At 43.8% G+C, this 14,928-nt stretch overlaps 1 protein-coding gene across 3 annotated transcripts in view; it reads right to left on the minus strand.

Annotated features, from left to right (window-relative positions):
- The window catches only part of Evi5 (ecotropic viral integration site 5), a 108,571-nt gene extending 107,182 nt beyond the window's left edge, over nt 1-1,389 (minus strand). For all 3 annotated transcript variants that reach the window (XM_051170911.1, XM_051170910.1, XM_051170908.1), the window contains exon 1: nt 1,160-1,389. In XM_051170911.1, coding sequence (XP_051026868.1) covers nt 1,160-1,308 — 149 coding nt within the window. In that variant the 5' untranslated portion in view covers nt 1,309-1,389. The remainder of the gene's footprint in view (nt 1-1,159) is intronic.
- Between the last annotated feature and the right edge of the window lie 13,539 nt (nt 1,390-14,928).

The following is a 14,928-nucleotide window of genomic DNA, read 5'->3' on the forward strand; positions in this document are numbered from 1 at the left end:
CTGTCGCAGAAAAAAATGTGACAAAGGTAACACCATCATGTCCTAACTCTGTCAGCCTTCTACCCCACAACAAAATGACATCTGCCTTGACACCACATCCAGGACTTCCATGAGCCTGGCCAGGGCTCAGATACATTAACCAAAATCAGGTTTATAGAAGCATGAACTACAATAACTGAAGAAGATATGGCAAAGAGTAATTGTCAGCCAGGCAGTGGTGGCACACAGCTTTAGTCCCAGCACTCAGGAGGCAGAAGCAGGTGGATCACTTTGAGTTCAAAGTTAGCCTGGTCTACAGAGTAAGTTCCAGGACAGCCAGGACTATGGAAACTGCATCCAAAAATAACAAAACAAAAAGGACTTTAATCAAACTGTGCATTTTAAAATGTGTGTATCATTTATCACATGAGTTACACATCAAAGTTACCTTTACAGCTGTGGCACTGTGTACCAGGAACGGAATGCTGCTGTCCTTTACAATCTTCTGTAGATGGCCTCACTGTGAAGACCAAGCTGGCCTCAAACTCACAGCATTTGTCCTTGCTTCTCTGAGTGCTAAGGTCACAAGAGTACACCCACACCCAACTCAAAAAGTTCAAAACCTAACATCAGAGTAAACGGGCACAAAAGACCCAGAGTCTGGACTCAGAAGAAATAACTTCTGTATCACACACTCAGGAGACGGGGATAGCTTGCCTTCCACAGGCCTTCCTACTCTTAAATACAAATCAGATAGCCATACTAGACTGAACTATTTTATACTTTAACCAGAGGACACCCCTTAGTGGTTTAAAATTTAAAAAGGACTGGAGCATAGGTAATAAGAGTGTCTGCCTAACATGCAAGGCTTTGGGGCTCACTCCCCAGCTCTGAAAAATAAACTAAATAAAAATGATAGCTTGCCTTCATAACTCATAAAATTCAAGAAAAGATTTAGAGAGTCGGGCACACTAAGAAAGGAACCTACAGTGCTAATACCTAAAGGCAAACGCTGGTCTCGGTCCAACCTCCTCCAGGAATGCCTGAGTCTGTGAAGTCCTTCTGATAAACAAGAAGGCAGAAAGCAGGGAGCAAGCCCTCTCAGCATGACTGAACACTAAAAACTGACTGACTGTGGTCTGAGATAACCAGAGGGAAAACGTCCAACAATTGCACTCACCTGTTTTGTTCCTCCAGCTTAGCCAGGAGTTCTAAGTCATCTGGACTCAACTTTGACGGAGAAGATGGTGAAGCTGCTGGTGTTGACACTGTGGTGGATGAGGATGCAGTGTGCAGGGAAGCAGACGGACTCGCCACCTGACTGGCCATCTGACTGACTGTATGCGACACCGTGTTCTTCACCCATGAGAGAGTAGAACTCAGCTTTTCTGCCACCTTGTCTGTCGCCACCTAAGAAAAAGAACAAAAAGCATATTTTAGCCTTCTTGCAGTCATTACCACAAGCTTGGTGATCCTGCTAAGCTTAACTTAGAAATCATCCAGGTTAAGGGAAAAAAACAGTAATCGATTCATGCCGGGCGTGGTGGTGCACACCTGTGATCCCAGCACTCTGGGAAGCAGAGGCAGGCCGATCTCTGTGAATTCCAGGCCAGCCTAGTCTACTAAGTTGAGTCCAGGGCAGCCAAGGCTACACAGAGAACTCCCATCTCAAAAGTAAGTAAGTAAGTAAATAAATAAATGAATGAAAGCTTTAAACTATTCTTTTTTTTTTCATTTTTATTTCACGTATTTACCTGCATGTATGTATATATACCGCACGCATGCCTGTTGCCCTCAGAAGCCAGCAGAGGGTACCCTGACACTGGAGAGTTAAGTGGCTGTGAGCTTCCATTTTCATGTACTCTAGAACAGCAAGCCTCCTCACCCACAAGCCACCTCTCCAACCTGGGACTCCACTTCTAACGCCATGTTTGCAGCATAAACAAACCAGAAGGGTGAAGCCACTCCTGATGGCACAGGCCTTTAATCCTAGCACTCGGAGGCAGAACCAAAGCAAGTCTCCGTGAGTTCAAGGCCAGCCTGGTCTACAGTCCTGATTCCAGGACTACTAAGTGAGACCTTGTCTCCAAAAAAGAAAAGAACAAAACAAAAACTATACACACCAAAACCAACAGAAAGTGGTAATAATCATTTTAACAGATAATACAACACATTAAATATTGACAAGAGTGGAGCACAGTCTTTCATCCTAGCACTCTGGGACGCAGAGGCAGGTAGATCTCTGAGCAAGCTCTAGGTCAGCCAAGGCTACACAGAGAAACTCTGTCTCGGGAAAAAAAATAAATTGACAAGGAGCATAAACCATCAGAAGAGGATGTTATCTTACAAAAAAATTTTTTTTTTTAATTAACATGTATATACTGCCTGGTTTCATGTTTGAGGATAGGTGCAAGAACCACATGCTAGCCGGGCAATGATGGCGCACACCTTTAATCCCAGCACTCGGCAGGCAGAGGCAGGAGGATTTCTGTGAGTTTGAGGCCAGCCTGGTCTATAAAGTGAGTCCAGAACAGTCAAGGCTACACAGAGAAACCCTGTCTTGAAAAACCGGAAAAAAAAAAAAAAGAAGAATAGTAGTGCACACGTATAATCCCAGCATTCAAGGCCAGCGGGGGCTACATAAGAGATCTCATAACTTAAAAAAAAAATCAAAATATTTACATATACATACCCAGAGGTATGAAAAACATCTGGTAGTTTCTGGTTTGGGGGAAGAGGGTCCTTTCCATTCTTAGAAATACAATTCTGTACATAAAAGGATGTCTTTGTGTTCCCTTCTCAACAAAAATTTTTCCAATAGCTATTTTCTGAAAGTTAAAAGTCCTATCAACACAATAAAGTTTTAAATATTTTTATTTTGTACATATAAGTGCTTTGCCTGCATGTATGTGTATATGTACATCGTGTGTGTGTGTGGTTCCCCAGGGAGGCCAGAAGAGAGCATCTGACCCTGGAAGTGGGGTTACAGACCATTGTTAGCTGCACGTGGGTGCTGGAACCAAGTCTGGGCCATGTGGAAGAGCAGCCAGTGCTCTAAATACTGAACCATCTCTCTAGGCTAATAAGTGTTTTAACTAAGTAAATAAAAAACAAGTGGAAGATAAAGACGTTGTATTTTCAAAACCTGTCTAATCAGGAATCCATTTTTCATCTTTTCCTGAAAAATCTATTGTGGGAAAAGCTGTTACTTCTAAACAGTCCTTGTTCTTTGAGCTGTCTGCCACACTTTCTCTCCAGTTCTAAGACACTTCATGACTATGTTCAATATTTTGAATCCAAGTACACTGAAAACACAGATGAGTGCTTTTTCTTTGCTACTCGGTAATGTCCCCAAATGTAACTAATCCCCTCTATGTTGCCTTGTCCTTTCACTGTTATATCAGCTATTATCCCTTAAGGAATAAAATACTCAGAAAGCATCAATACCATCATCTACAAAAGATCTGTGTGTGGCATGGCAGCTCTAAGTACTTGCTGTGCAATTCTGACTACCCGAATTTGATGACCATGAAGCAGACGCAGGGGCTTCAATCTGAAATCCCAGCACTCCTAACCAAGCGCCAGGCCAGCCACCAAGAGTATGCAGAGCTGCAGAAACAAGACAGACCCTGCCTCAACAAGGTGGAAGAGGAGAAATCACTCCTGGAAGTTATATTCGGACCCCTAACATGTACCGTGCATTTGCACACCAGCATTCATCCTTGTCACGCGCACGCACGCACGCACGCACGCACGCACGCCTTTAAAATATAAATAAGCGATGTAGTTAGAAAGTGTATTTAACAAGGCTGGGTGTATACAACTCGGTCATCAAGTACTTGCCTAGAATGCCCAACACTCAAAAGAAAAATGAACAGCAAGCTAGAGAGAAACTGTTGCGCTTCACAAGTCCTCTTAATATAAAGACAAAACGACCTGAATAGGAGGCACTTAATACCTTCCTGATGACTAGGTTAGGCTTACTAAACAGCACACTGTAACGAATGAACGTCTAACAATTTTTAAAGTACAGTATCCAAAAAATGTTAACGTACAAACTTGACTCATGGCTGATAAGTGGCCAACCTCTCCTGTTGTATGCAGAAAAGTGTAAGCCAGGTTTGGTGACACAAGCCTGTAACCCCAGCACTCAGGAGTCTAAGATACGAGGATTCCAAGCTCAACACCTGAGCTATACGCATAGCAAAACGCCTTCAAAAGCAAAGACGGGGGCTGGAGAGACACAGCTCAGTGGTTAAGAGCACTGACTGCTCTGCTCTTCCAGAGGACCCAGGTTCAATTCCTGGCACCCACATGGCCACTCACAACTGTCTGTAACCCCAAGATCGACACCCACAGACATACATGCAGGCAAAACACCAATGCACATAAAATAAAAATAAATTTACAAACAAAGACAAAAACAAAGAAAATCATAAATGGGGAAAATAACCACGCATCACTGCCACACACTATGGAGGGAAGCTGTCGATTTTACCATTCACAGCCTACTTGTGTTGTCGACGGGTGGTCTTTATTAGTTTTCCATGACCGCCATAACAAGCTACCACAAACCAGAGAGCTTAAAACATGAAATCTTTCGTCTTATGGGTGTAGAAGGCAGATTACTCAATGGGGCTGGGGATGAAGCTCACCAAGTACGTGTGAGGCCTAAATTTCATTTCCAACATTAGAGGTGGGAGGGTGCAGAAATGTCACTACTTAAGTTAGTCCACACAGAGCCTGTGAGGAAAAGCCAAGTGAAGACCCTCTGGCTAACTCTCCGCCATGCCTGTGAACACACCTCAAAGTATCGTGGGCTGAAAGTAAGAATGCGACAACAGCCAGTCTCCTCCTCGGTGTTTTGTCTACATCCCTGACTCACAGGAGACGTCCACGCGTTACAACTAAGTGTGATGATTTGTTACACAGCTCTAGTAACTGGAACAGCATCGTGCTGTTATTAAACTGAAACATTAACAATGCTTAAAGGAAAACCAGAACATTACATTTTTCAGCTATTAGTAAAGACCAACACGGAACAACGGAACAGCAGATATATATAAGGGGGGAGCCTCTTTGACTTGCCTGGAGAGTGTTATGGTAGGTACAAGAACCACATGCTAGCCAGGTGGTGGCGGCACAGCCTTTAATCCCAGCACTTGGGAGGCAGAGGCAGGTGGATCTCTGTGAGTTCAAGGCCAGCCTGGTCTACAAAGTGAGTCCAGGACAGCCAAGGCTACACAGAGAGACCCCTGTCTTGAAAAAACAAAAGAACCACATGCTAAGAAAACAGTCATTAGTCTTGAGGCCTGAAAATAGCACTTAATTAAGATAGGAAAAACTTGGGCTGAAGAAAAAGCTCAGCAGCTGAGAGAACTCGCTGGTCTTCCAGAGGGTTCAGGCTCAATCCCTGGCAAGCACATGGCAATTCACACCTCTGTAACTCTAGCTCCAGTTGGGGGGAGGAGGGGGGGAGGGGGGAACCAACACCTCCTTCTGGCCTCCCCGAGTACCCGGAGTACCGAGTACCCGGAGTACCGAGTACCGGCCACACGTGGTGCAAGACATAAATAAAAGCAAACCACTGATACACATTTTTAAAAATTATGTTTTTAACATTTTAAAACAGGGAAATTTACTGATTTCTGACTCAGAGCCAGAATACAAATAAACCTTCAGCAAAAAGCTAACCTACATGATTACTTCGCCGTTGTTAAGATGGCATTTTAATTATCATGCTAAAGCAGTAACAGGAAGCCTTTTTGTTTAAAAAGCAGGCTATGAACGGGTGTGGTGGCGCACACCTTTAATTCCAGGCAGAGGCAGGTGGATCGCTGTGAGTTCGAGGCCAGCCTGGTCTAGAAAGTGAGTCTAGGACAGCCAAGGCTACACAGAGAAATGCTGTCTTGAAAAACCAAATAAAAGGCAGGCTACTTTGTGGAAATCACAAACCTTATCTTTTGTATAAAAAAAATAAGTTGAAGATTCTGTTGTAATTATTTCTATTTTCACTAAGACCAATTATTGAAATAGGCCAAAACATTTCAGTTAACTGGAGAGATGGCTCAGAGCTGCTCTTCCAGAGGTCCTGAGTTCAATTCCCAGAAACCACATGGGGTGACTCACAACCATCTATAATGAAATCTGGTGCCCTCTTCTGGTGTGAAGGTGTACATGCAGGCAGAGCACTGTATACAAGGTAAATAAATCTTGAAAGAAAGAAGGAAAAAGAAAGGAAAAAAGGAATAAGAAGCCGGGCGTGGTGGCACACACCTTTTATCCCAACACCGGGAGGCAGAGGCAGGTGGATCTCTGTGAGTTGGAGGCCAGCCTGGTCTAAAAAGCGAGTCAAGGACAGGCAGAGCTGTTAGAGAAGCCCTGACTTGGGGAGAAAAGAAAGAAAGGAAGAAATTGACTCTGACAATAGCTGCATGTATGTATAAACATACTAAAGTCACACTTTAGCTCAGTGGTTCTCCGCCTGTAGGTCATGACCCCCTTATAGACTGAACGACCTTTTTACAGGGGTCATGGGAAACCACACATTATTTATGATTTATAGCAGTAGCAAAATTACAATTATGAAGTAGCAATGACAATAATTTTATGGTGGGGGGGTCACCACAACATGAGGTGTTAACAGGTCGAAGCATCAGGGAGGCTGGGAATCACTGCTTTAGGTAAATGACCAGGGAGCTATGAACTATTTTCCTATGAGACTCAGGACAAACATGTATTCGTCTCAAGAAAGACCAACGACATGACCAAAGTAATGATACCACCAAAATCCAATCTAGTGAAACCAATGAGTTTATTAGAGTTATTCACAGACACATAGGTAAGAGGGAAGGGGCACGGGTAGCTCAAGGGCAGCTACGTCACCGAAAGCAGGCACCCTGGAGCTCACTGCACTACTTGCAGGGAGCTCAAACAAGTCAGTGACTATCTCCTCCAGGCAGGTCTGAGCCTCCTGCAGGCAGCAGGCTAGTCTGCTCTCCTCAGCAGTCCTCACTGTTTATGTAACCTTGGGGGAAAGCGGGAGAGACAGAGAGACCATTTGAATCTAGTCAGTTTCAGGGACTTCCTGAGACTTACGTGAGCTGCCTGAGTTTTGTGTTTAGGGCTAAGAATTGCCCTCTTTCATTTTAGTCTGTCCACTGGTGTCATCCTTGTTTGTTCAGGTCTTCCTGAGGCAGCCATGCTGATGCGCCTTCCCCAGCTACTCTGACATCTCAAGGAAATAAAATCCGACAACAAATTCCCTGGTCCTCTGGTTCTTATAATCTTTCTGCTGAGCCTTAGGTACAGAAGTTGTGTTGTATCGGTTGGCGTTGGGCGCTACACAGAGGTCAGCTCTGAAGTCACATGATTTAGGTAACACTGTACAGACGGAACAGGCTGTGTTTATATATTTAAATACAGAGAGAGACAAACAGAGACACAGACAGAACAACAATTAAAGAAATAGAAGCCATAAATGTGAGAGAGAGCAAGGGGAGTGTGTAGAGAAACTTTACTCAGAACATGGCTGCTCTGGCAAGAGAGCACATCCAAAGACCTTCTAGTCTGTGTGATCCAGCTGGAATACAGACACACCTTTAACCCAGGAGACAGAGGCAAGCTGATCTGAGTTCAAGGCCAGCCTAGTAAGCAAGCAAGTATCAGGTAAAGAAAAGCTTAGGTCCAGGCGTGGTGGTACACACCTTTAATCTCAAACAACGAGGGTAAAGTTAGTTTGTAGAAGGAAGCATCCATGTTTGAAAGAGATGTCTAGTGAGTGGCAGGTCAGCATGACCCAGGGAACCCACTTCCTTCCCACCCAGCCCCTCCAACCCCATGCTGGAACGATAGGGGCACGCCAGCACACCATTCTGGGAGGATGCTGGGATCCGAACTCTGGTCCTTGTGTGTGTTTGGCAGACACTTTATCATTGAACTGGTGTGAGATTTGTTTTCATCAGTGTACTGGCCTGTCTTATGTCAGCTTAACCCACAAACTAGAGTTATCTGAAAGGAGGACTCTTAATTGAGAAAACGTCTCCGTAACATCTGGCTGGCTGTAAGGCATTTTCTTAATTAATAATTGATGAGGAAGGACCCAATCCATGGTGAGTGGTGCTATGCCTGGGCTGATAGTCCTGAGTTCTATAAGAGAGCCAGGCAGTGGTGGCACACGCCTTTAATCCCAGCACATGGGAGGCAGAGGCAGGCAGATCTCTGAATTCAAGGCCAGCCTGGTCTACAGAGTGAGTTCCAGGACAGTCAAGGCTACAAAAAGAGTCCTGTCTCAAAAACAAAGCAAAACAAAACAAACAAATAAGTAAATAAATGTAAAGCAAGTCACAAATGTAAGAACTGTAACTACTAAAAATTATATATTAAAGCTGGGTGCAGTGGCACACACCTGAAATCACAGGCAGAGGAAGGCCAGCCTGGTCTACAAAGTGAGTCCAGAATAGCCAAGGCTACACAGAGAAACCCTGTCTCAGGAAAAAAAAAAGCAATTATATATTGGTATAACTGTTGTTATTATGATATTGTAATGTGCTATTATAACTATTTAATTTTTTCTAGTAGCTACATTTTATAAAGTAAAAATAAGTTGTACATAGCTTGATATAGCCAAATGTTGCTTCAATATAAGTGGGTATGATACATAGCATTCTCTAATACTAACCCTCAAAGTCAACATGTTATCTTTTCTGTTTTTGTTTTTGAGACATGGTTTCTCTGTGTAACATGATCTGGCTATCTTGGAACTCTGTAGACCAGGCTGACCTTGAACTCACAAAGATCAGCCTGTCTCTGCCTCTAGAGTGCTGTGATTAGAGGCATGCACCACCACAGCCTAGTCACCAACGTGTATCTTACACTTATATATAACCTCAACTCAAGCCAACCACAGATGAAGCACTCCGTAGTTACAACAAGATACAGCTGGTCGCAGCCTCTGCATTGAAAAGCCGAGGCTACAAGAAGAGACCAGTAAGGCTAAAGTGTACGAGCTTGAAGGGAGATGTAGAAGGGAACGTAAATGTTGTCAGAGATCCAGTCATGGAGGTGAATTTAGGAAGGAATCTGAGATCTGCCTAGAGTAATCAGAAACCACTAGACATGGGGATGGCCTCCATCTGCTCCCTGAAAAGAATAATGTACATCAACAGTGCGTTTACAGAATAATGTACATCAACAGTGCGTTTACAGAATAATGTACATCAACAGTGCGTTTACAGGATAATGTACATCAACAGTGCGTTTACAGGATAATGTACGTCAACCATGTGTTTACAGGATAATGTACATCAACAGTGTGTTTACAGGATAATGTACGTCAACAGTGCATTTACAAGATAATGTATGTCAACAGTGTGTTTACAGGATAATGTACATCAACAGTGTGGTTACAGGATAATGTACGTCAACAGTGTGTTTACAGGATAATGTACATCAACAGTGCGTTTACAGGATAATGTACGTCAACAGTGCATTTACAAGATAATGTACGTCAACAGTGTGTTTACAGGATAATGTACGTCAACAGTGTGTTTACAGGATAATGTACATCAACAGTGTGGTTACAGGATAATGTATGTCAACAGTGCATTCTGGGAGGCGGGGTCAGGCAGGAGGGAGATTAGCACAGATGTGAGACTGCTGCACAGTGACTCTATGAAGCGGATCTAGAAGAACAGGAGGACAGGGTCAAAGGTAACATCTACCCTAACTTGAGCAACTGGAGCTATCATTTCCTGAAACCAGAAAAACCACTACTTTCTGTTACATACAAGAACTTCTGGAGGCAACAGGAATAGTCAGCCTCAGGCTATACGGAAATTCAAGGCCACGTAAGATCCTGTCTCAAGAGGAAGGAGGGAGGAAAAGAGAGACTGGTACTTCTCCCAACCTGGTCCCAGAGATACAAAGTCAGTGTCATGCTCCATAGCGGTCTGTAGTTTATAGTGCTTTAACAAATATTTTATTTATTTTATATATATGAGTGCTCTATCTGTATGTACACCTGCATGCTAGAAGAGGGCATTAGAGGGTATAGATGGTTGTGAGCCACCACATGGTGGCTGGGAGTTGAACTCATGGCCTCTGGAAGAACAGACAGTGCTCTTAAGTGCTGAGCCATCTCTCCAGCCCCTAGAGTGCATTTCTTTTCCTCTACAAACAGTGTAATCTTTATGGCTATCAACAGCAACTCAAACACAAAGCTACATGGCAGCTTCTAAGAGTCAATTAATACCACTATAGCTTAAATTAAAAAAAAGAAAAAAGTCGGGCTAGAGAGATAGCTCAGCTGTTAAGAGCCCTTGCTATTTTTCTAGAGGACCTGAGTTCAGTTCCAGCAGACACTTGGCAGCTCGTAACTGTCTGTAGCTCCAGATCCTCTTCTGATATGATAGATAGATAGATAGATAGATAGATAGATAGATAGATAGATATAGATACATACATACATACATGATGCACTTACACACATTCCAACAACACTCATAATAAAATAACTTTAAAACTGGCAAGCATATACTTATTAAATACAACACACATGCTCACATGTATAATACTGTTGTATCTAAAGAGAGAGGGAGACTAAGGTAACTGATGCTCTTGTGACCGCTGCTGTTCTGATTTCTTCCTCCTTGCGCCCCTGGTTTTTCGAGACAGGGTTTCTCTGTGTAGCCTTGGCTGTCCTGGACTCACTTGTAGACCAGGGTCGCCTTGAACTCACAGTGATCGGCGAGTGCAGAGATTAAAGGCTTGCCCACCACACCCACCAGGCCCTCTGATTTCTTTTGTTTGGGACAGTCTCACGTATCCCAGGCTAACCTTCAATTCATTATTTCCAACCCTCCTTTTGCAGAGTGCTGGACTATAGGAATGCACTACCACCCACGGCTCTGAGATAGTTCACTAAAGACAAGCATTTTCTGTCTTCAAGATATTACTGCTCAGCCTGGAGTGGTGGCACACGCCTTTAATCCTAGCACTTGGAAGGCAGACACAGGTGAATCCTTGTGAATCCAATGCCAGCCTGGTCTACAAAGAGAGTTTAGGACAGCCAGGGTTGTTACACAGAGAAACCTTTAAAAAAAAAAAAAAAAAAAGATATTACTGCTCAAAGTAAATATATGTTAATTAACTGCTTGGTACTACTATTTAGACTAATCAAACACACATCACACCACACACACACACACACACATTGGAACTCAGTACTTAACTCAGAACTTTACGGCATGCCTGATGGTTAATCCTGTCAGCCTGACAGAGTCTAAACTCACCCAGAAGATAACTTGTGTGTGCATCCGTGAGAGAGTCCTTATGGTCAGGCTCGCCTGTCCAGGGTTGGTTAACAGAGTCTGGATGGCACCATCCCATGGGCCTGAGCCAGCCAAGCACCGGCACCTGCCAATCTCCACTTTGTGACTGTGTATGGGATGTGACCAACAGGCTCTTCCTTAAGCTGCTTAGTCAGGTGTTTCCTCAAAATGAGAAGAACAACTCATGAAGAATACAGACAACAGCGCGCCAGTGACCCCAGCACTCGGGAGGCAGAGGCAGGAGGATTGCTGTGAGTTCCAGGCCAGCCTGGTCTACAGAGTGAGCCCAGGACAGTCACGGCTACACAGAGAAGCCAAAAAAAGAATATAAATAAGAAGGGGGGGGCGGGGCTGGAGAGATGGCTCAGAGGTTAAGAGCACTGGCGGCTCTTCCAAAGGTCCTGAGTTCAATTCCCAGCAACCACATGGTAGCTCTCAACCATCCATAATGCAATCTGATGCCCTCTCTGGGATGCAGGTGTACATGCAAGCCGAGCACTGCATACATAATAAATAAATAAATAAATCTTTAAAAAAAGAAAGGATAAGAAAGACTTTTAGCCTCAGTCAGAAGTAAAATTATGAACAAGTCTCAAGACCTTAAAGGATACAGACTGCTTTTAAATGCAATGTATAATATACATTAAATATAAATATATTTTAAATATATAGGCATGTGCATGTGTGTTAAAACATCTATATGTCAACAAAATGACACAAAACTAAAGGGACTTGCCTGACAACCTGTGTGCCCTTCCCCCACCCCTGTAACTTATTAATCACTTCCTGACAAAGAATGTCTATTCTAGACACTTCAAATACATAAAATTAAACAAGTTTCCCTTTGTATGCGGCTCTTTGTTCAGCACGATGTTCCCTTCTGTGGCAGGGTAACACTCATTTTCATACACACATGCTTTATTTTATGTGCTTGCTCATTTACTAGTGGGCGGTCAGGCCTCTCGAGCGTTTAGTTTTTAAAAAGAATGCTCTACGAACAATGGCATGCCACGTACCACACTGACTTCTTACCGTTTGTTCTAGCAGAAACTGCTAAGCACAAGTACAACAGCTCAAGAGAATTTAAGATTCACTCTTAATTTACAGTTAAATTGTTCCAAGTTTACTTGGAACAATTTTTACAAATAAATAGGTTATTACTTTCATACACAGGGGAACATTATTTTTGTAGAACCCTTCATCGTGTCAACATAACTTTGTTTCTAACCTTAAAAGAGTATTTAGGATCTGGAGAGTTGACTACAAGCAGCTCTTCCTCAGGCCCCAGATTCCATTCTCAGCATGGAAGCTCACAGCCATTTGTAACCCAGTTCCAGGGAGCCCAAAGCAGTCTTCTGACCTTCACAGGCACCGGGCACACAGGTGGTGCACAGACATACATGCAGGCAAAAGACCCATCCATACATATAAACGTTTAAGTATATGTACTTAAAAATAAAAGAAAAAAAAAAAAACCAACCCATAATGATCTTAACGTGAGGTCAGCAGCATGCCTGAGGGACGGAACGAAGCTAAATAATTAACAGCTCGTTTTGGTTTTTCGTTTGTTTGTTTCTGTTTTAGCAAAAGAGAAGACATTACTTTGCCTAAGCCCTCCACAGTACCTGGTACACACAAGACAACAGCAAAAGCTCATAAGCAAGAAAGAACAGATGGGTAATTCTGTGACCCTCTGAACTACCCACTGTCTACGGTATATTACATTTTTAAAATGCTGACACTGGAAGTCTGAAATGGACCGTTTCTGTGGCTCGGTTTTTGAGGAGGATCTAAGATCTAAAGGTCATTGCACTCTGACAGCTGCACGGATGCAGAGCTCAGAGCTCCCCCAGGGCACAAATGTCCTGCTAATACAGTCATTGGTTTCTACCTGTACACACTGCTCTGGCTCCTCAAGGTGCTGAAGACTGAAAAAAAGGGTCATCGCTGAGCAGTGGAAGCGCACGCCTTTAATCCCACCGCTTGAGAGGTTAGTGGGTCTCTGTGCATTTGAGGCCACAACTATCTACAGAGGGAGTTCAGTTCCAGAACTATCTATACAGGGAGCTCAGTTCCAGGACAGCCAGGGCCACACAGAAAAGCCCTGTCCTGAAAAATCAAGGAGGGAAAAAAAAAAAAAAAAAAAGACATACACACACACAGACGCGCGCGCGCGCGCGCGCGCGCGCGCGCACACACACACACACACACACACACACACACACACACACGATATTCAAGTACATAGAGATTGCACATATGCACATACACACTCAGCACATATGTATTACCTGCCTTCTTTCAACTGTTTCTCTTCTTGAGACAGGTCTTATTCTTAGCCCAGGCTAACCATGAATTTCCATGTCTCACATTTGTAGCAAGCCTTCTGCCTCAGCTTCTCAAAGGCTGAGATTACAGTCGTTGCCATCCAAGGCTGGCTTCATTCAATTTTTTTCAGATGATTCTAAGACTTACATGCTAACCCACAAGTATGTGTCAGCATGGAAAGGAGCTGCCGGCATGCCTGGCAACCCGAGTGAACCCCCAAGACTCAGATGGAGGAAAGAACGAACAAACTCCTGCGAGGACTCCTCTGGCCTCCAATACATGTGGCATAGCACACATAAAATACATAAATGTAACTTAAATGTATACAAAGACTGTGTGTGGTAGTCCTATAAATGCGAACGAATACTTTTATATATGAACATACAGCAATGTCTTGTTTTGTTTTTTGAGTTTTCAAGACAGGGTTTCTCTGTGTAGCCTTGGCTGTCCTGGACTCGCTTTGTAGACCAGGCTGGCCTCAAACTCACAGCAATCCACCTGCCTCTGCCTCCCGAGTGCTGGGATTAGAGGCGTGTGCCACCACACCCGGCTCAGCAATGTCTTGCACGTGAAAAGAACCATCATCCATACATGGAATGGAGGGGCTGGTTATTTTACTGTCTTGTTTGCGGTATTTCAACCTGAGAGTATAAGTTCTAAAACAGCCTGGAAAGTCGCACAGACAAGAACCTAAAACTGTCTTTCGGGGACAGAGGTGTGCGTTCAGCGTTCAATGTAGAGCATACATCTAGGTCCAATCCCGAGAGCAAAACAGAAACAGAAAACTTAAAAAGCTGCAGCGGTCTCAACTACAGCTGTTACCGAGACTAGCCACCACAGCCCTGCGTTGAAACTCGGCCTCCCATTTGCATGTGTTTACACCAGTCTGAGAAATGCAAAGTAAAAACACAACCTAAAACGTCACAGAAATTATGGAGAAAGGGAAAAATAAGAAGCAATGGCAGCAGTGCTGAAAACCCCCTTTCCTTAGCCGACAGCCAGATTTCAGAAAAACAAAACGTAACCAAGACTGACTGACCTAGCTGCTGCCTCCACGGTCGTCCCCAGCATCCCTGAGCGCGGGGTCCTGGGACACACCTTGCATTCATGCTGTCTTTAACCCTCACTGAGATAGACCGCTCCGAAGCACATGAAGGTCCATAACTTACCCAGCATGCCTTAGCTAGTAAATGCTAGAGCCACAGGAGAAGTAGCCCCACGATAAATCTCATCAACTGATAATTACTGATCAGAAGGCAAGCTGAGGCTGGCGTGGTGGCGCACGCCTTTA

This window comes from Acomys russatus, chromosome 28, assembly GCF_903995435.1.
Source record: "Acomys russatus chromosome 28, mAcoRus1.1, whole genome shotgun sequence".
NCBI lineage: Eukaryota > Metazoa > Chordata > Mammalia > Rodentia > Muridae > Acomys > Acomys russatus.